The sequence below is a fragment of the Anser brachyrhynchus genome (assembly GCF_964034855.1).
Source record: "Anser brachyrhynchus genome assembly, chromosome: 1".
NCBI lineage: Eukaryota > Metazoa > Chordata > Aves > Anseriformes > Anatidae > Anser > Anser brachyrhynchus.
Window position 1 is genome coordinate 140,430,280 of NC_137694.1, and position 20,460 is coordinate 140,450,739.

The 20,460-nt window shown below is 44.3% G+C and overlaps 1 protein-coding gene across 6 annotated transcripts in view; it reads left to right on the forward strand.

Annotated features, from left to right (window-relative positions):
- The first annotated feature begins 780 nt into the window (after positions 1–780).
- The window catches only part of CYFIP1 (cytoplasmic FMR1 interacting protein 1), a 68,411-nt gene continuing 48,731 nt past the window's right edge, over positions 781–20,460 (forward strand). Inside the window, exons 1-7 of one of the 6 annotated variants that reach the window (XM_080585361.1) lie at positions 1,077–1,283; positions 1,878–1,977; positions 15,168–15,291; positions 15,474–15,563; positions 16,966–17,043; positions 17,938–18,039; positions 19,315–19,496. In XM_080585361.1, coding sequence (XP_080441487.1) covers positions 15,175–15,291; positions 15,474–15,563; positions 16,966–17,043; positions 17,938–18,039; positions 19,315–19,496 — 569 coding nt within the window. In that variant the 5' untranslated portion in view covers positions 1,077–1,283; positions 1,878–1,977; positions 15,168–15,174. Of the gene's footprint in view, positions 900–1,076; positions 1,284–1,877; positions 1,978–10,756; positions 10,839–15,167; positions 15,292–15,473; positions 15,564–16,965; positions 17,044–17,937; positions 18,040–19,314; positions 19,497–20,460 lie in introns of those variants that run through there. The other 5 variants (XM_080585358.1, XM_080585359.1, XM_080585360.1 and 2 more) reach the window with 5 other exon arrangements.

The window sequence follows — 20,460 nt, forward strand, 5'->3', positions numbered from 1 at the left end:
GGTAGTAATAACATTTTGAAATGATGCGTAATTTCTCCACAGGCTGTTGGAATTGATCATGTGGAATGGGTGGAATAATGTGATGAGACGGTACTTGAAGTGATGATAATTACGGGGCTCAGCAACTTATTCCCACTTTCCGAAGGCTTCCTTGTAGATGATATTGCAAAAAAAAAAAAAAAAAAAGAAAAAAACTGTTTAAGGAAACTTAGTACAGTGGGAAGTCATTTGGGGAAAAAAAAATCAAGTAAAGGAATAATTAATTGTTCTCAGCACAAAAACCCAGTAGTGACACAGTGTCCTACTAACAGCTGTTAGAAGCAAAGACATAAAAGTGCTTGCTACAGCAATGCTGTGCAGTTTGCTAATGCTTGCAGAAAATTTTCAAGAGTAAATGTTGGATGCAACTCACAGTAGTCACACCAAAAGCAAATAGGCTTTGAGGAAAAATCAAAATTGTTTGGAAGTTTCCAAGCTCTACGTTGTCAGTAACTCGTATATATATACGGTATTGGATTCTGCCTACCCTAAAATAGCAATTTTGACAAACTTTAATGAAGCAGTTTCATGTTATGATAGAGCATCTATGTTCATTTGATGAATCTTGAAGAACCAGAACTCGAAATGGGAGAACGTGAAGTGGAAAAAAACGTAAGCAGCTTTTAAAATGAGCAAGTCCACCGTGCGTTTTACAGAAAAAACACAGCAGGGAGGTTGTCGCCACCCAGTGAAAATCGCTGTTCTGGGTTTTCCTGCTTTTAGTTCCCAGTAGTACAGGCGTTTCAGCCGGGACGAGGGCCGTACGTGAGCACCACCTAGAGGAAATATCCTTAAGGGGTTTTCTGGTGCCTCCCCTCTCATTCTTTCAGGTCTGATCCTTGACCCTTACTGCCGACGAGGTAAAGTGGAAGGAGAAAAAAAGAAACCGAGGCGTTGATTTTACACACGGGGGGGGCGGGGGGTGGCCCAGGCTCTCCCTTTGAGTATGGCCCCGAGGCGGGCGCTGCCTTTTTGTGTGTAAACACAACAGAAGCTCCAGCCAACACCCTCATCTCGTCAGGGGAGGCCGAACCGGAGGGCCGGGCAGGGAGAAAGGGCCGCGGCGGCGGGACGAGGAGGAGGAGGAGGAGCTGGAGCGGCAGGAAGGGTGTTTCCCTGCGCGGCTCCCGCTCCCGGTGACTCAGGCAGGAAACTCCCCGCCCGGCGCGGCCCAGGAGCGGAGCCGCCCGCCTGAAGCCCCCCGGAGCCGGGCCGGGCCCCCCGGAGCCGGCAGCGCCCAGCGGGTGAGAGCGGTGGCGGCGGCGGAGCCTCCCCGGGCTGCGGAGCGGGGGCGGCCCCGGGCTGCGGGCCCCGGCGGCGGCGCCTCGGGTGCGGCCTCGCCCCCTGCCCGGCTTACGGGCGCCGTGCCCCTTCCACCCGCGGCGGGAGGTGGCCTCGTTTGGGGGTTTTTAGTTTGTTTTACTTTATTTTCGCGGCGTCCCCGTTTCTCGTAGTGCGGCGGGCCGCGCCTGCTGCTCGCGGGTGGGCGCCTAAAAGCCGGCCTTTTCCTCGCTTAGTGCAGAAAGTCCAAATTCTCGCCTCGGCGACCGTGATCCGTCGTGAGGGCTCGGGTTTTGCTTCCTGGGCTGTCCCCTAGCGGGTTGGGTGGGGGAAACCCCTCAGGAGCAAGCAAAAATCGAGTGTAAGTCCACCCTGCTCTTCCCATCAAGGGGGCGATCCCGTCGGTCTGCAGCCATAGGGTAGGGCTTTTGGGGAAGTCGAGCTTTGTCCAGTTAAAGGAGTGATGTTTCAGTGAAAACAGCGGCATAAAGGGGTCGCTGGGTGGTGGCGTGCTGCTCTTGGACATCTTGTACACACCTCAGATGTGTTTCCGACAGACGGGGACTGAAACGCATTTCATCCCTTCGAGTATTTCTTTCACCCCATGAGGTGTTCCTCCAGCTCCTCAGCAGCTCCGTGAAGCGTCTGCACCTTTCGGTAAGCTCTCGCTGCCTTGCTTTTTTATTCCTGCGCCGTCTGATGGTAGGTTTGAGTGGCATTTAGACATGTAAATTGTTATTTATGCCAGGGAGACGTGCTACAGGGAAGTCGTCTTGGAGTCTGCCCGGAGTGGTGGCTCCCCTTTCGGGGAGGAAAGCTGCCTGGAAGGGTTTCTCCTTAATTACACGGTCCTACTGCTGTAAACTGTGGGAGATGCAAAGCTTAGGTTAGGCTCTCTAATGAGCGAGGTCCTTATTGCATTCCCATTATTTGTCACAATTGTATTAACTTACTGAAAACTTCCACGTGCGGTGTCCCTGGTTAGTGTGTTTTTCAGAGCGGAGCTTCTAATAATACCCTAAGATAACTTTTTGTTTTCCGGGTTACGTTGGTATCAGTTGCGTGTGTACAAACTGCTTTATGCACAGGCTGAGTCGGTACGCTCTGTGCTCAAAGCCGTGCTGCCAGTCCTCGCGAAGGTTCTTGCTTCTTAGTTTTACCTAACTCCTGCTTTTTACCCTTTCAGAAACTCTTCTTGTCTCTTTCCTCCTGACCTAATGTAAAAGACTTTTTAGCATTCCCAAACAACTGGTCCGTGAAGCCTGGCTGGTACGGGCAGCCAGCGTTGCTGTGGCTGCCCAGAAGGAGGAGGAGGAGGAAGAGATATTTGGAAACAGCCTGCAGAATATCGGGGTACAGCAGGAAGGCTCAAGTGCAGCAGCATCAAAGCTTGCTCGAGGAAATGTGCAGTTCAATTTTTTTTTTTCCTTTAAAGGGTAATGATGCAATTGATAGAATATCCCTGTAATTTCTAGTTTTCAGATTGTTGCACCGGATTTTTTTCCCTTAATTTTAAATGAAAAATCTCCTAGAGTCTTAAACAAACCAAAACCAACTCCAAACAACAACAAAAATAAACAAAAACCAACCCAGGGCCTCCCCTGAACTTCTTCACTGATGAAGAAGTGTAAGACCGCGTTGTTTGCAGACCTTGGGTTCGGTCAGCTCTTGTTCAGGGTGATGAGGTGGAGAGTGGAGCAGTGTTTGAGATGTGTTCAGACCTCTTCTAACTGAGGTCTGAATATTGTGTTATCTATTAAAGGGATTTGAATCGTGAAACTTGTTTTTAAAAATCCATATGAGAAAGGGAACGTTCCACAAACAATCCATACTCTTCGTTTCTTAACTCCTGAAGGCCTGTTTGACTTACAAAAAATTGTAGCTCTTTAGTGCACAATGTACATATGCTATCTAGAGCATTTGTTAACAAAATCCTCATTTTTTCAGTTTGCTCTAGGTGGAAAACTGCCCCTAGGCTTGAACCCACAATCTCTCTTGACCAACTACACAGACCTGAAAGTATAATTAAATAATTAAGAGATACCTGTTCTAGCTGCACGATTATATTAGAAGTTTGTCTGATATGCTGCTCAGATTTGTTTAATGCTTTCTTTATTCTCTCTGAAAGAGAGGTATCTTGGAAGGTGACAAGTTCCTGAGAGCAGGCGTCATGATCTTTACATAAAAGTCTGATGATTCTGAGAAGAAGGTTATTTTTATTTATTTATTTATTTATTTATGCATGAGAAGGACTTCTGAGACATTCAGATCAAGGCTTGTTTAAAGAGTGGAGACTTCGGGGCAGTTGTACCGGATCTACAAAGTTACATAAGACGGAACAAAAAACCCTTACAAAGCTCCTTTTCGTGGATTCAGTTTTATTCATCGGTTGGCCAGAAAGCTGCTAGAATCACTTGCAGTGTTATACCAGAGAAAATTAATTTTAGGATAATTTCCACATGCATTTATGTATGAGTCAAGACAATTTCATTTTACAGTCATTGCTCCGCATTCTCGGGGCAAATTCTTAATGTGGTTCCTTTACTGTACCAACAAGTAAAAGTAAACTTTAATGTTGGGCAGTGTGTTACACCGTAGTGAATCAGAAGTCAAGATGTGATTGGCTTGGCTTCTCTTGAAACAGCAACAGTGAGAGTTTCTGAATTTTTGTTGTCTATATATTTTTAAACAGCTGTGGTTACTATGGCAAGCCCCAACTCAGTAAGCAGTTGCTCATGAAGTGCATTAGGTGCTTGTTTCTGTAGGGGTTCTGCAGGAGCTTGACACAAACTGAGCACAAATGGCCAGCGAAGTGGTTCGGATGGATCCATGCGTGCACATGGGAATGTGATTCATTTAAATGCTTCTGAGTTTCCCCTTGGACATGCTCTCGATTAGATCACTTGGTAATTTGAGAGCAAGAAGTAAATAGAATAGGTTTGGAAACCCCTGATATGCAGAACATATAACTTGTTAAAAGTGGCCTCTGATAGACTAAAGGTATTTTGGGGTATTGGTATTTGGGGGTATATTGGGGTATTTTGGTAGTTTTTGACTACACCATTACTTTATATAAATAAAGCTACCTATATTTGGCTTTTTTTTTTTTTTTTGTGGATGTGTGCAGCTCTGGCACAGGAACACCAAAGAAGGACATTTCAAAATTGTGAAATGTGATTGTATCCCCACAAAAACGCACTGAGAATTTAGTAGTGGTGCTACTTGTATTTTAAGCTACAGACATCAGCTTAGGATTCTTCTGTGCTATTCATTTGGCCTCAGAGGCTGACGTTTCGTTTATAGGGCTCAGGGGTGTACTTTGCTGCGTAACACTGATAGCTCGCAGTGTGCATTGGTTTCTCGTTTTAAGTGTACTCGCATTAATCAACATCATCTGTCTTTGCAGTGATAAAATGAATGGGTGATGCACTGATGTGACTTGCATCTCTTCTCAGGAGGCGTGTGAGAGAAGTAAAGGCGAATGTGATGGTCCTCGGGCTGGGCAGCTGCTCCCTGGTCCTGCAGGCACATTGCTGGGAGAGGTGCCCTGGCACAGCTTGAAATGGATACCCTTCACGAGAGGTGAAGGGTATTCATTTTACCTACTACCTTTAATGCTTTTCTTATTTCAGATAACTGGGTAACACTAACATGTAAGTAGCTGGGACTTAAGGTTCGACTTTTGTTAGGAGCAAGCGCCAGGCCAGCAGGCTGTGATGTCCCCCGTTGCCCATTTTGTGAGTGCTGATTGCTGACGAAGCCGTGACTCCACTCGTTGTGGAGCGAATCGCACAAGTATGTTGTACTTGGACTGGACACTGGGAATTAATTTTTTTCCAGTTTAGTGGCGTCTCCCTCAGCAGGCCTCTCACAGGACTTGTTTCTGCAGGTCTGCTTTTCTGGAGTGTTGATCAGGAGGTGATAGAACGACCAAACACGTTTTTAAAGCCAAGAATTACTCAATTGGAGCATAAAATGCCTTTTCCCCTCCCCTTACTCCACCCAAAGGCATCTTAATATTTTAGAGAAAGTGTAGACTTACGCTGTTTAGATGACTGCTTCTACAAATGGTCATCAGTGGTGAGTCTCTGTAATGCTTTTATGAACGAATACAGTAGAAAGTGTAAGAAAAATAAATAGTGCTGTTGGTTTTAGAAAAAAACACTAAACACTTGTTTTTCAAAGCCAGCACTATGTTAGGACATGGAGAAGGCTCTTGGGAGATCTCACTGTGGCCTTCCAGTACCTAAGGGGGGCCTACAGGAGGCAGGGGAGGGACTCTTTGTCAGGGAGTGGAGTGACAGGACAAGGGGGAATGGCTTTAAACTAGAAGAGGGTAGATTTAAATTAGATATTGGGAACAAATTCTTCACTCAGAGGGTGGTGAGGCCCTGGCCCAGGTTGCCCAGAGAAGCTGTGGGTGCCCCATCGCTGGAGGTGTTCAAGGCCAGGTTGGATGGGGCTTTGGGCAACCTGGTCTGGTGGGAGGTGTCCCTGCCCATGGCAGGGGGTTGGGACTGGGTGGGCTTTAAGGTCCCTTTCAGCCCAAACCATTCTGTGGTTCCCTGACATGAGCCTTAAGAGTTGATGTGCTAGGTAGTGATTCCAGAAGCCGCGTCTGGAAAATGACTTGGAAAGAGTGCATCCCCCTCTCCCTGGAGGAAAACAATGTTTTCTTCCCCACCCCGGCCCCTGATCTTGTGAAATCAAAGCATGGTTCAAGACCTTACATGCTTAAATAAGCGGTTTGTTTAACAAGAGGGGTTGTGTTATTGCTTGGACCGAAATGGAAAGACTCCATCCAGACTCAGTCAGTTGTTCAGTCCTTGTGGGTCATTTCCCTCACCTGTAGCATGGCAGACTGGTGCTCTACCCACCATCCTGCCTGCAACTTTCAGTGTCTGTGTGCAGGTGCACCCTCATTTGATTAAAATAACAGCAACGTGTCGTTGGATAAGGATAACCCACCGAACCTATGTGGAATGGGCACTTCGTGAGCAACGTGTGCCAGCAGTCTTTCCTCAGGACGAAAGGTGCTGTGTCTGAGGAACGCACACCCGCTTTCTCCTCTTCTTTCTGGGGTCATGGTGGTTCTTGCTGTTTTTTTTCTTTGTACTTTGCAGAATTCTTAAATTGGGAATCTTCTCCTTGCTGAGAAATGAGGCTGCTGAGCATGCCTTAAGTTCAGTGCTTTAGTGCGTAGCTGCTGTGCCAAGTTTTAGGTGTTCCCAAAGCAACGCCGAGCAGCATTGCCTCCTAACACATCTGCGTGGCAGAGCAGGAGCTGGTTTACAGAGCTCCTGCAGCAGCAGGAGGAATCTGAAACACCAGCGTGGAAAACACGCAAATTGAGAGTAGCTGCAGGAGATACGGAAAAATGCCCAACGCAGCAAAACAAGAAGAGAAGATCAGACCAACAGGGGAGGAGTGAACTGTGTGAGAGGAAAAGCACATGAAAAAGGGAAGGGGAGTTAGCCAAGAAGCAATCAAAAGAAAGAACTGGAAGTCAAAGGACAGCAAAACGTAAGTTGCGCTTGCTGCAATTCAAAGACGTAGCATCAGAGAGTGTTAAAGGGGTGAGGGAAATGAGTGCAGCAGAACCTAACCTAGAGTGAGAGGATAGAGCTTCAACTTCCTTCTGTCCTGAGGAGGGGCTAAATACTGCAGAAGGGTTTTTAATATGTGCATAAGTTGAAGATTCATTAATTTTTTAATTTCATATTCACACACTCAGCTTGGTAAGAATTAATGAGCAAATCAACACAAGCCTCCTCAGCCATCCAGCCCCACTAGTAGTGGGTATGTATTTTTTATTATTTTTTTAGACAGAGGGGCTTGTATTTTGGGCTTGAGGCGGAGTTACACAGATAAGCCAAACCAAGGAAAACACCTGTGAATTCCTGTCGTGCAAGTGCTGTTGCAGAGCAGCTGCGTGCTGCAGCCCGGGCCGCAGGGACAGGCCTTCCCTCCTTGTCCACGTGCGTGGGATTCCTTCGGAGCGAGGAGTTGCAGGGCTGGGCCCCTGCCGTGCCCTTGTTATGGATTTACAAACAAAACGGGCAGCGATGAGCAGAACCAGGTTCCCATTTTCGAAGCGTGTGGGTCACGCTGCGCTCGAGATTCATGCGTGGGGATAGGATCCGACCCTAGGTTTGATCATCAGGGTGCTGCGTCTCTCCCGCAGGGCTCCAGAATGCGTGGCAGTGCTCGCCGGGCTGCCCGCTGAAACACCCAGCAACTGTGAGCTGTCTGCTGCAGGTACTGCTGCTGTAGGGGCGGCGTGCGCCCAGCCACGCGCTGCTGCCGGCCCAGCGCAAAGATAAGCCTTCCCTTCGGCTGACTTGCTAGGCCGTGAGACCATGGTAGGAGGCTGGTAGCCCTGGAGGGGGGACGCCTGCAATTCCTCCGCAAGCGTGACTGATTCTCAGCTGCCTGCTGCTGCGTGTGTCAGCCAGCCGCTTCGTCTCGCTGACCGCGGTGTTGGCAGCGGCGTCCTCCTGACCTTGGTGGTGCCGTGGCGGGGAGGGAGGGAGGGAGGGACGGTCCTGACTCACGGCAGTGTGGGTTTTGGGTTCCACGTGCGCGGCGCCGCGGCTGCTTCCCCGAGCATCCGGCACCGCACCGGGTTTGGTGTCGGAGGGGCTGAGGATGCTGTCGCTGAGCACCTGGACATCGCTTAAAGAAAGGGGAGTTCAGTGGTGTAAATAACAAAGTTATGAGGTATTTACCTGCACGGGATAGCTGCAGGCTATCTTAATAAAGAAGGGTTTGCCCGCTTTTGCCTGGTTCCTCCTCTGCACCCTTGCAATGCCGGGGCAGGAAATGTGAGCCACCCCGCAAGAGTCTAGTACTGAATTAACTGCGGCTGTTGTGGGACCGTTCCTCCGGGGTTTGCTGTGCTGCTGGCGGGGGATAATTGTCTTGTGTTTTTTTATTTTTTATTATTTTCCTTTTTACACTTCCTGAGCCTTTTTTATTCCAAATACAGACTTTATGAAAGCTTAACTGCGTGTCAGATCTGTTGCAGAAAGGACTGTCAGCTGCTGTTCGCTTCCTTCTGCCCCTTACTTTAATAAGGTGGGTCAGTAAATGAAGTGAAAGGACTTTTTCTTTGCTCCCTCAGCTTATGCAAAACTGTTGCTTAGGAACGAAGAGGAGCTCCAATCCTGAAAAAAACACCCCAAACCCACACTGCATTAATCCCCTTCGCAAAAAGGCAGATCCTGCCGTCAGAGCACTGAAAAAGAGCATTCAGACGGGACAGATCCAGCATATTGCTGTTCTCTAAAGCAGTTTAGTTATCAATTTGTTAAAATCACTTCTGCTCAGTCTGAATCGATAGATCCACAGTTGATCAGCTGCCAATTTTGAAACATAATTAAGTTAAAAGAAAACTAAAAGTAAAATTTTGAAAGAGATCTTGGAAGTTTGAAAGAAAAGTGAGGATCACAGTTGTTGCTGTACTGTTCTTGGAAGAGAAAATCAGTCCCTTTTGTTAGCTCTTGCCTTCATAAGGGCCTTTTGTGTTCGGTCTCATGGTTTAACTTGTTGGAACATTACGAGGAATATTGAATCAATTTATCTTCATAGAAAAATGATCCAATTGATTTTCTGCAAGCCAATAACATGCAAGAATGGCACAAGGGAACGGAAGAAATGAGAAAAATGTTGCGTTGCTATAGGGATAGAACTGAACACCGGCTGCCTAGAGCCAGCCTGTTCCTGTGGGAGTGTTGTCACTGATTCCTATGGAGTTTGCTGAGGTCCCAGTTCATTAGATCACTCGCTTGTCTTTTTAAGTTTATCCCTATTTTAATTTCTCTCCTACTGTGGATGGTCTGCTTGAATACCTTCGTGCCTCTTTTTTGGAGGATGTGCTTCTTTTCCCCTTCCTTAGCTGCTGCACTTAGAATTATCCGATTTTCATCATTGCATCCTGCCCTGTAAAGTAGGGTAAGCTTTGGTTCATTTACTTATTTTAAGCCTATTTTTAAAAATCAAAACAACTCATGCAAAGGTATTTCAATTCACAGATTGCACTGCAATCGTAATTTTCAGAATCCGTGCTAGGCTTAGTTTAAGACTCCTGGTTTAATTTGAAATTCAAAGATGCTTTTGGAGACTTAGGAAAGAAAAGAGCCAGTGTCAAAGGAAGTGCTGTTTAAAGTGCAGACAGACTTCCTCCTTGTTTTATTTTGAGCCTGGGAACATGCACAAGCACTTGGAGATGCAGTGCGTCTGTTCAAAAACAAAATGAAAAAATGTGTCCAGTGGACTGCAAAAAGGCACAGGGAATCCCCTCCCAGCACCTGCCTTCAGTCAGATATAACAGTGTTCTCATCTGTGAAATCATAAAATTTTCTAGAGCTTGTGTAATCCAGCAGTTTTTTGATAAGTCATTTAAAGCCACCCTTATTTATCTCAGACTTTTGCATGATTCTTCAGTTTTTTTGGATAAGAAATATTTTTTTAAGGAAGTTTTTATTTATATCACTTCCGTTTTTCAAATGCATTTGTGGATTTCACAGCTGTCAGGCTGTTTGAAGCATAACTGTATTTTTGATGGATTCATGCTTTTAAAAGTTCAAGCATGCTCAGAACTCACGGTTAAATGAAAATAAGTACTTTTTTTTTTTTTTTTTGAGATAAGTCTTTAAGATACTGGTGTAGATACAGATGAGTCCCTGTGGTCTGACTTGTGTAGTTTGTAAAGCCATGCATGGTTGACAGAAATGGTGCAGTATTCAAGCAAAGATCCAGGCATGTTACTGCATCTGCAACAGTTCCTGGAGCTCATGGCTTCGATAGAAACCAGATGCCAGAAAGTGCACACAGGGAAGAGAGCAGCACGTCGACCTCTGGGTGCTCTGGCAACCTTGTTAAACTGGGAGGAAAAAACCTCAGGCAGAAGTGAAAAACAGATACGCTGCACCTCTTGCAGCTCTCTAGCGCAGCTGTCTCCCAGATGCCACGTGAAGCTGCAGATCAGCGAGTGCGTGCAAGCAGCCCGTCAGCGGGGTGGCTCGGTTTTGACCAGGCGTGGAGGTGGTGCTGAACCCCTGCTCGTCACACGTCCTGTGCTGCACACTCTGCTCCTACCTAACAGGCAACGATTTTCATCAAATACTTTTTGCGGAGAAGGGCTTTGTTCTTCATCTGTAAGTAGATCACCAAGCCCGGTTAGGAGGTTGAACTGTTCATGTTGACAGTCAGTGTCCTCGCAAAGTTCGGATGGATAGATCCTGAAGGCCATTAGAGGCTGTTCCTGGGGGAAGTCTTGCCCAAATGTTTTGTGGCAGAAGCTTAAAAGGAACTGCTTGGTAATTTCTGTGCTTACAAGGAGGTCTTAGGAAGCCTACAGTTACTTAAGTTCATTTTCTTTACCCTTTTTTTTTCTTTTTTTTTTTTTGTTTAAGACTTAGTTGCCAGCTACAAGTTACATCCTCTGGATCTCGGGTGCTGTTGCTGACATGTTTAAGAGCTATCTCCTATCATCTACCAACGTTTTCCTGTTTTAGGTATTTATAGACTATTTGTGAGTTGTCGCTTATCTTCTGCTTGATAAATAGTTTGCCTTGCATAACTGTCACTGGGAGAAATCTTAAAAACTCAAAGGTGGTGTTTTTATGTGTTTTTTTTTTTCCCTGCCTCCTTAATTCCTTAGGATTTGGGTGTTTTTTTGTTTGTTTGTTTGTTTATTTTTAAAATGTTGAGCTTGAAAGTGGAATTGTATTACAGCGGTCCTCGTTTTTTTCATAGTGATTCTGGAGTTAATGCACTTTTCTCTACCCTCTGATTTCTCAGTCCTTACTTTCTATTTTTTATTATTTTCTTCTGGTAACTTTTGGTTTGTTGTTGCTGTTCAAAAGATACACAGGAGGAAATTACGGGATTTATTTATTTTTTATTCCAAATAGTTTGAAACTTCAGAAGGGCCTAAAGAGCAAGCTGAAAGGTGCATGCTAGGCATTTTCTGATGCGCTTGGAATTAATCTTCTGCAATTATGTTATTCTGTAGGGATGGAGATGTGGAACAGGCATATTGATTGCTGTTAGGATCGACCTCATCCCTAAATATCAGAGCAATGTTGAGCAGGGCACTGTGTGCCATGCCACTGCATGACTGTGAGTGATGTACAGAATGATGACACTTAAGATAGATCAGCAAACCTTTTGTCTGAATACGTTGCCGAATAATAAGCAAGTTCCTAAGTCAGATCAAAATGTAAATAATGCTAAAGGAGCTTCAAGGTCTGCTGCCTTTCCTGGTTTTGTTTGTCTTGTGGACAAAATGTCATGGAGACAGCACAGTACGCTCTGTAGCATAAGCTTTTCTGGGCAGGTCAGGCCAATGCTTGTCTACTTCAGCAATGAAAGAGAAGAAGCATATCTTAATTAAAGCTAGTCAGTGACCTTGTGCTAGCATACACAGAGTTTCCCTAAAGAAAACCCTGTGATTGATGCCTCTTACCTTTGGACGTGATGGGACTTTGCACTGTAAGACTAAAGCTTTTCCGTACAGGAGACAGAGATTTTTAGTGTGCTGGGTTTGAAATCCAGAAAAAGAGGCTGGGAATCGGCCCAGACGCTGCTGTCTCAGTTAGGAAGCTGAGTGTGCTCATCAGACACCAACATCTAGCTAACCAGCATGTAGGTGCGTGCGAGTCCCTCTCCTGGAGGGAGGATGAAAGGTAATGAATGCTTGTTTGTTTTTATTAAGTTGTATACTTCTAGGAAAACGTGTTCCTGGAATGCATTTTGACTTTAGTGCTGTAATGCTGGGTTGTGATGCAAAGATCACAACAAGGGAAAGAAAAAAAAAAAGGATAATTTCAAAAGTAATTCATACGTCTTCTACTTGAGAAAAACAATCCTGGAAAACCTCAGGTAGGTGCAAAGCTGAAAACACAGCATCACAGGAATGTAGTAAGAAAGTAAACCTCACACCTTGGGTAAATTGACTCGTATAACTATAATTATCAGAGTAACTATGGTGTTTTAATTTGTTCTCATTTAGGTAAACTCCTAATCAGACTGGCTTATGATTTTTTAAGTAGGTCTTTGAAGTTTCTTATGTTCTCTGCCAAAATGCTGGTGCTGCTGCCCGGTAATTTCACCTGTAACTTCACTCAGACTGAATGAGTCTCAAGGAAGCAAAACCATCCAGTTTCGTGTCTTGGGAATTTTAGTTTCCTTAATTTAATTTTCCTGATACTTGAGGGGGGGGGAAGCCCAAACCTGTTTTTGCCAGCCATTCATGTTTGTACATTAGAAATAACTTTTGTCTTTTGGAGCTGGTTTTATTAACATCAGCAGGAAAAAAGGAAGTGGGGGGGAAGCAATGTTGAAGAAAATCTTTGCTGCCCAGGTCGCAGGGCTTGTGCATCAGGAGCTTTTGCGGCCCTGGCCTTCTCACTGCTCTCAGGCCTCTGCTGCTCGGTCCCAGGGGCTGAGGGCGAGCAGAGCCGGTCCCTCGCCACGTCTGCAGATGTGTCAGAGATGGGCAGGAAGGAGCTTCTTCCTCTTTCACGTCTTGCTAGATAATAGAATAAAAAAGCGGGGAACTGGTGCGCTGAAATGCTGGCTTGGCCAACCAAGCACCAGGCATGCGGATCAAAATTACCAAATGAGGCCGTGAGCGACCTTAAAACACGGCCTTTGTAACAGTCTGCACGCCATTAGTTACGTTCTCCTGGTTCCAGAAATGCTGAGTTATCTTTGTGAAATCATACCGAAGGGCTTGGAAAAAATGCGCTGTCCTGTATTTCTTCTCACAGTCCAGGGGCAGCAGGAAGCCTGTGTTCCCCTGCCTCACATGTCCCGCCTGCTGAGAGGGGTTTCTCTAAAGTGTGCTGTTAAATAGGTGGTGGCAGTGTAAGTGAGAAGGGATTTGGGTTTTGCTTATATTTTGGTTAATATTTTAAATTTACTTTCCGGGTATTTATATTCTTGGCTCTCTTCTGTGCTGGGGAACTGGGATGTGTTTGAGGTGGAGGAACACAGAGGTGCTGAGGCTGTCAGGGCCCTCTGGAGGCCACCAGGCCCAAGCCCTGCCCCAGCAGGGCCACCCAGCGCAGGCTGCCCAGGCCCATCTCCAGGCGGCTTTTGGAGATCCCCAAGGAGGAGACCCCACAGCCTCTCTGGGCAGCCTGTGCCAGGGCTCCTCACCCGCACAGCACAGAAGTGCTCCTGGTGCTCAGGGGGAGCCTCCTGGGGGCCAGTTTGTGCCCAGGGCCTCTGGTCCTGGCACTGGGCACCACTGGAAGGAGCCTGGCTCCATCTTACTTGCACTGTCCCTTCAGGTGTTTGTAGGCGCTGATGAGGTCCCCCTGAGCTTCCTCCCCTCCATGCTGAACAGCCCCAGCTCTCTCAGCCTGCTCATAGGAGAGGGGCTCCAGCCCTTTGATCATCTTGGTGGCCCAGTGCTGGACTCTTTCCAGTACAACCTTGTCTCTCTTGTACTGGGGGACCCGGAACTGGACACAGTGCTCCAAACATCCTTACAAGTGCTGGTGAGGATGTATGGACTGAGTCAGAGCACCTTGTCACTTTTCTTCCATAAAGTGACAACTCCCCTTTATGTGGTTAAGTGGAGTAACTTTTAGCTTGAAATGGGGAACCCTTATTTCTCTATGGGTTTTGAGTATGGGTGGAGGAGGTTTTTGTAGCGGTTTGTGGCTGTTCACCTGTCCCATGCCGCAGCACGGAGGGAGCTGGGCAAGTGGGGATTTCTGCTCTGGTAGTGAGTCTGTGGGGAGGGGAAGTTTGAAGTTGGAAGGAGCCTCTCAGTTAAACTATTGCAGGTAAAGTGCGTTGGCTTTTATTTTAGCTAAAGCTTCATCTATAGATACTCAGAACAAAAATATTAAAATAACGTTTATTTGCGGTGCTCTGACTTCTTAGCAACTCTCATCCATTGCCTTCAGGCTAAAACTGTTAAAGAGTTCAACCTCCTCACTGGACTTGTGCCCGGACATGATTTTTTTTTTTTGACATTTGTTTATTTATCAGAGGGAAGATGCCGTGTTTTTTTACCTGCCTCTCATTGGGAATAACCATGGTGGATGTGAAGAAGCTCAAGCTGGGTGTGGGATGGTGTTGGGCAAGCGTCCAAGGGCAGCTCTGCCAGTGAGCACTCCTGTCAGTCCAGTCCTTCGTCATTTTTCAGCAGGGATTGCAAACTGCATGATAAGGATGCTGCTTGTTTATTTATTTTAATGAAACCTCACGTGCTCGGGCTTGAAGCAAAGCTGGAGTGGTGGTTTCAAGAAGCAAAAGGCCTGCAGATCTTTCCGACGGTAGCTGTTTGAATTTGCTGGCAAGCTCTCTCCATCTGTGGTTTGTTGGTTTTGCCGCTACAGCTTCGGATGCCGGTTGGTCTCTGAGGGCAGGTAGCTTATCTGTTCTGAGCGTTTCCTTCCTTTTGCTTTGGTTTTTGTTTTTGCTTTTTTTTGGTGGTGGTGGTTTGTTTGTTTATTTACAGCTTCAGGTTGTCGTCACATGGCCTTATGGTTAGATTTGAGGGCAGTACTTCTGTTCTGTGCATTCGAGGTCATTTTTTCCTCTGTTTTTGCTGCATTTCTGGTGTGCAGCAGTGGGGAAGGAGAAACATTTCTCGAATCATAAAAGTAAGGAGGAGGTTGTCAGTCCTAAAAGTCTTTTCTAAACTTGCATGCTAAAACTGAGTTCCAGTTTTACTATTTCCCTTCCATTATGGTGTCTAGGACATGTCTTTATTCATGGGAAACTGCGTATTTCCCCCAACAGTAGGAGTTCACAGAGCTTTTCTACATGTATGTGCATGTATACACACATATATATATATTTTGTTTTGTTTTAAACCACAGGTGCAAAATGACTGCTCAAGTAACACTGGAGGATGCCTTGTCCAATGTGGATCTCTTGGAAGAGTTACCATTGCCAGATCAGCAACCATGTATTGAACCCCCACCATCATCTCTGCTTTACCAGGTCTGTTGTCATTTTAGGAAAAAGTATTTTTGCAGATCTTTTGCACGAGTGTATGCTATTAAAAAGCAAACAAATGAACAAAACAACAGCAACCGAAAAAAAAGAAAACCCACGTTCGTATTTACAATATATATAAATTCTTTTCCCCACCAAGGATTTGATTCTATCTTTTTTCTCTGCAGCCAAACTTCAACACTAACTTTGAGGACAGAAATGCATTTGTCACTGGTATTGCAAGATATATTGAGCAAGCTACAGTCCACTCTAGCATGGTAAGTAGTTGTTCAGATACGTACTTTCTCTTTTACCTGGAATAAAAGGAGAAGAACATTTCCTCTTGCGTTTCATTATTGTGGTCACAGAAAATGAATCCAGGTTACCAACAACGCTTTGAGGAGGCAATAAGATGAAAAAGCATGTGGCATTTCTTTTTGTACATGTACTTCTTGATAATTTTACAATTTACTTTTTTCTTGATCAACCAACGTTGATCAAAAGTTTCTTGCTTTCGCTGTGCATTTTCCCAGTATTCTGAGGCGAGTTAGTTGTGTTTGCAGCTTTCTGTTGTAACTTAAATGAAAAATTAAAAATTTCCATCCTCCCAAATTTCTTCTGCTTCTCTGTCGGGTTAGTGGTATTGAAGGGTTTTTGTTGGCTTCTTCACTCTAGAGTGTATATGTTAGCGGTTTATTGGCGTGTTTTTGGATAAGGTCTTCTGTGGTGAGTGTATATGTTAGTGGTTTATTGGCATGCTTTTGTGTAAGTTCTTCTGTGGTTTTTAACAGTTCCACAACAGAAGATAAGCCTTCATACTAGTAATGCCATCTCTGCTGACAGTATTGCTATTGTGGGATACAAAAGAACTTACAGGTTGCAAACACTTGTCTGTACTGAACTTTCAGTTGTTTCATGCACTTTTGAAAAATGAGGAATAATATGTCTTGTAGTTCTAGAAGCCAGTTCACAAACTGTGGAATGGATATGTTAAGCATCTGATTACATGCTACTGAAAACTATGTGAATTTACACCAGTCTACCTATAAAATTATCTGGTGACTCCTTACCCGTCTTTTGATTGTGTGCATGTTGTCAGTCCTCTTCCTGGACATGTAAATTAAGATACTGCTTTGCATGTTCTGATTCTTTCATCCTTGAACATTCAACCTGCAGTCCCCAGCTTTTATTTATAGATCATAGTGTCTTTAGTTTTGGGAAGAACAAAGCCAAAGATAATTTGATCTGGGGAGATTCTTATTAGTAAGTAGGTGCAATTGCTGCAGTTGTCAACTAGTGATCTCATAGGTGTTCGCTGGCTGAAGTGGTACGAAGATTTTCTCAGAATTAGGTTGGATGCTAAAACGTGACTGAGAATAGATGGAATTTTTCTATCTGTTGGATTATAGGCAAGCTGGGTTTCTATAACTGATTAATTCAAATATGTTTATTTCAGTGGTACAGACAGCTCTGATGCATGTAATGTGCCAGCTGCACCTATTTATTATGGTCATGCTATTTTACATACAGGTAGTATGACATATTCAGTTTGTAATATACATGTGTTTGTACATACACATTCCGATAAGAGAAATAGGTTTGTTTGGAACAATGGCAGACAAGTGGATTTAACCCTTTTGTTTTACAATGCCTAATTATTACTGAATGTCTTTCTTACAGAATGAAATGTTAGAAGAGGGTCAGGAATATGCTGTAATGTTATACACCTGGAGAAGCTGCTCAAGAGCCATTCCACAGGTAAAGGATCAAAACTGAACTGTCATGCAGGATGTGAACTTCTTTCTTGTTTTGAATACATTTTTTTTTAAACAAGCTCTGAAATTTATGGTGTTCCTGAATTCAGACTCCTGAATTAGCAAGCTTGGCATGCCATAGCGTAGTGTCTTTTATCACTTGGGAACCAGTTAGCCTTTTTTTTTTTTTTCTCAAATATTTAAATTCAGAACAGGTTAAACATGTGATATGGCAAGTAATAATTAACATTTAGGTTATGCATTTAGGTTTGTAGATATCCTAGGCAGTCATTTTCTAAATCTCAACTATGCAGTGTTTCCTTGATCTGTATATGAAAACAAACCCCTGTGAATAGATGACAAGTCTATAGGCAGCCTCAGGTATCTGGGAATGGTTGTGCAAGCATGGAGTGGGAAGAATGTTAAGATACATCAGAAGACTGAACAAAATTATAACCTCGAGTTGACAACAGCATGCTTTTTAAGGAATGTGTAATGCAGTTATTTTTGCACTGAAATGCAAGGTTTATTCCATAGTTTAAATATTTAGAGTGGAAATCAAGTAATCTGATTTATCTTCTAGTTCTGGCCCTATTTTAGTGCATGACTTTGAGCAAATGGCTTAATAATGTGGAAAGAATATTGTTCTTACCATACAGAAGTGTTTGAAAACTAAATTATTTGCTGTGAGGTATTAGAAAAATCTTAATTCCTTTTTTTTTCTTAAACATGCACTGTATCTTAGAGAACAATCATAGAATTACCAAACCAAGCAATTTATGCCTTAAATTTGTATCTTCAGAATGATAATATATTTTCTGAAGTTGTTTGGATTCTTAGTTTGTGAGGCTTTGTCAGGGAAAGCTGTAAGTGTAACGATCTCTTTAATTTTCTTCAGGTCAAGTGCAACGAACAGCCTAACAGAGTAGAAATTTATGAGAAAACAGTGGAAGTTCTGGAACCAGAAGTCACAAAACTGATGAATTTTATGTATTTTCAGGTAAAAGGAATGGAAACAAAGTTTGTTAGTAAGCTTCTATGTTTATATTCCTGTTTGGTATGGTTAATAGTATGTGCTCAGATACTCAACCTAATCATTATACTTTTTGGAGAAAAAAAAGTCTCATAGAAGGATAGCATTTCTAACACCTGTCTTAAAAACTTCAGGCAATCCTGAAGGCATAAGACCTTCAGCATAAAATAGAAGGTAATTGCTTGTGGTCCCTGCCCAGCACATGCGGACAGCTCTGGCACTTTAGGAGGAAAGGAAATAGAAACGTAATACACTTCACATGTATCCGTGAGAGTGTTGCAGCACAGGAATCATTTGTTGGAGAGCAAGGGATCCACAAGTCTGGGCATCATAGCAGCTGGTACAGCTTTGCTACAGAAATTTGTAGTAGAGGCAAGCTAACCCAGTTTTTCTGACCTGTCAGCTACGCAAACTAAACATGGACTGGAGAACAGCCATCTGTCTTGCTTTCTTCTCCCGTGCTGGCAGCTTGCCGTTTTGTTCAATGGGCTGAGGATGTTTCCAGGCATTATTCTGAGGCAGCCGGAGCAGTTAGAGCCTGCAAGCCCCAGAGCATGTAGGAAGAGGAGAATGAATGCAGTGTGACATTTCCTGTCATCTTCCTGAACTGGTGGATCTTACTGACTACAAACAGTCTCCTTTCATTCAAGATCGTTGCCCTAAACTAAGAACAGATTCCTCTTTACATTTGAAGCTTTTGTATCTTCGTACTTTTAATCTCCATCTCAAACGGCCCTAGTGTGCACTTGGAAATAAGGCCTCAACCACGTGCAAGGATGTTCTTGCAAATTGGCATGTAGTACTGCTAATCACTGGTGTTTTTTTTTTTAAGAGAACATACCTATAATTGCCTTTTAATGCGTGTATGTTTCCTCACTAAAGAATATGAAATCATTTGTTTCAAAGGGATTTGAGAATTGTATGACTTCAGTTTGCAAAGAGTATTTCTCATTGTGCCGGGTATGTTCTGTGGCTAAAATCACTCGTGACACTTGTGCACACAGGTGGAACTGGAAAGCTTGTGCCTGGTGCCTTGTTGGCCTTGCATGCTTTTTTTCTACTTCAGTGGTGCTTTTCACTGGACCCTGTAGATGCACCAAAAGTGGTCTGTTGTGACAGTGAAAGAACCTGCATAGAGGGGAAGACAGACAGGTGTCAGATCTCCAGTTGTGTGATAAAACTTTTTCCTGGAAACATCATGGCTTTCACTCCCTGACTCCTCTTTTTTTTTCCCCCCGTTAGCGAAATGCAATTGAACGGTTTTGCGGGGAGGTGAGACGCTTGTGCCACGCAGAAAGGAGAAAAGACTTTGTCTCTGAAGCATATCTGATCACACTGGGCAAATTTATCAACATGTTTGCAGTTTTAGATGAGCTTAAAAACATGAAGTGCAGCGTGAAGAACGACCATTCGGCCTACAAGCGGTAAGCTGAATGAGCAGGACCAGGGTCTCTGCTGCTGGGAGGCAGACCTCCCACGAGATGGCAGCAGTTGCTCCTTTTTTGGACAGAATTCTCTTCAAACGTAGTCCCTTCACAGGTAAAACAGATAACCTTGAAAGCAGAGGTACGATGACTGCAGCTAAGCAGTTGAGTAAATCTCCTTTCTTTATGCTGTTCTTCAAGCAACAGAAGGTTCTTCTGTCTTTTAATGTAAAACTATGAAATGCTTCTATCTTGGTGAACACTGAATGCATTGAATATACGTTGCTCAATGCAGCTTTTGTTTTCAAGTTTCAGAGAAAACTGACTTTCTGGTCACTTGTGCTGCTCCTATTTTTGGCATCCAGTTTTGATATTTGTTAGCTGAGAGTTGTTCTGAAGACATCCCAGCATTGCTGTTAAGAGGTGGTGGCTGCGGGTGTAGCAGGAAGGGGAGGAGGGCAGAGTATCAGCAGCTGAGTGTTCTGCTGGGGCAGCCAGATGATAGCAGTTAGCTTTTGTTGGACACAGTGGTCAGGGCAGCAGGGGAAGATAGTCTGTCTTTATGCTGGCTCTAGCATCTGTGGTCTTTCATAAAGAAAAGCATTCAGACAAGTAGTTAATTTTATCTGTGTCGATCCACTTACGTGAGATTTATTTATTTACCCCTACCAGTAGGTGCCCTTTGTAGTTGTTGTGTCTGGAGACCTCTTAAACTTATTTGTTTTGCCTTTTTTTTCTTTGGAGGCATGCTGTTGGAGGATAAATTCTGGTTTTGGAGGGCTGCATTTTCCTGGGTTGTTACGTGGCTTGGATCTGTAGAGTCATCGCCACCTGCATCGGTTGGGAAATTCACCAAATAGTTTTTAGTTTGGGTTGAACTGGGTCTTTTAACTAGGGTGCAGTGGGACTGATTGAAAAGCAGTTAATTCAGGATATATTGTATCTGTATATCTCTCATAGGGAA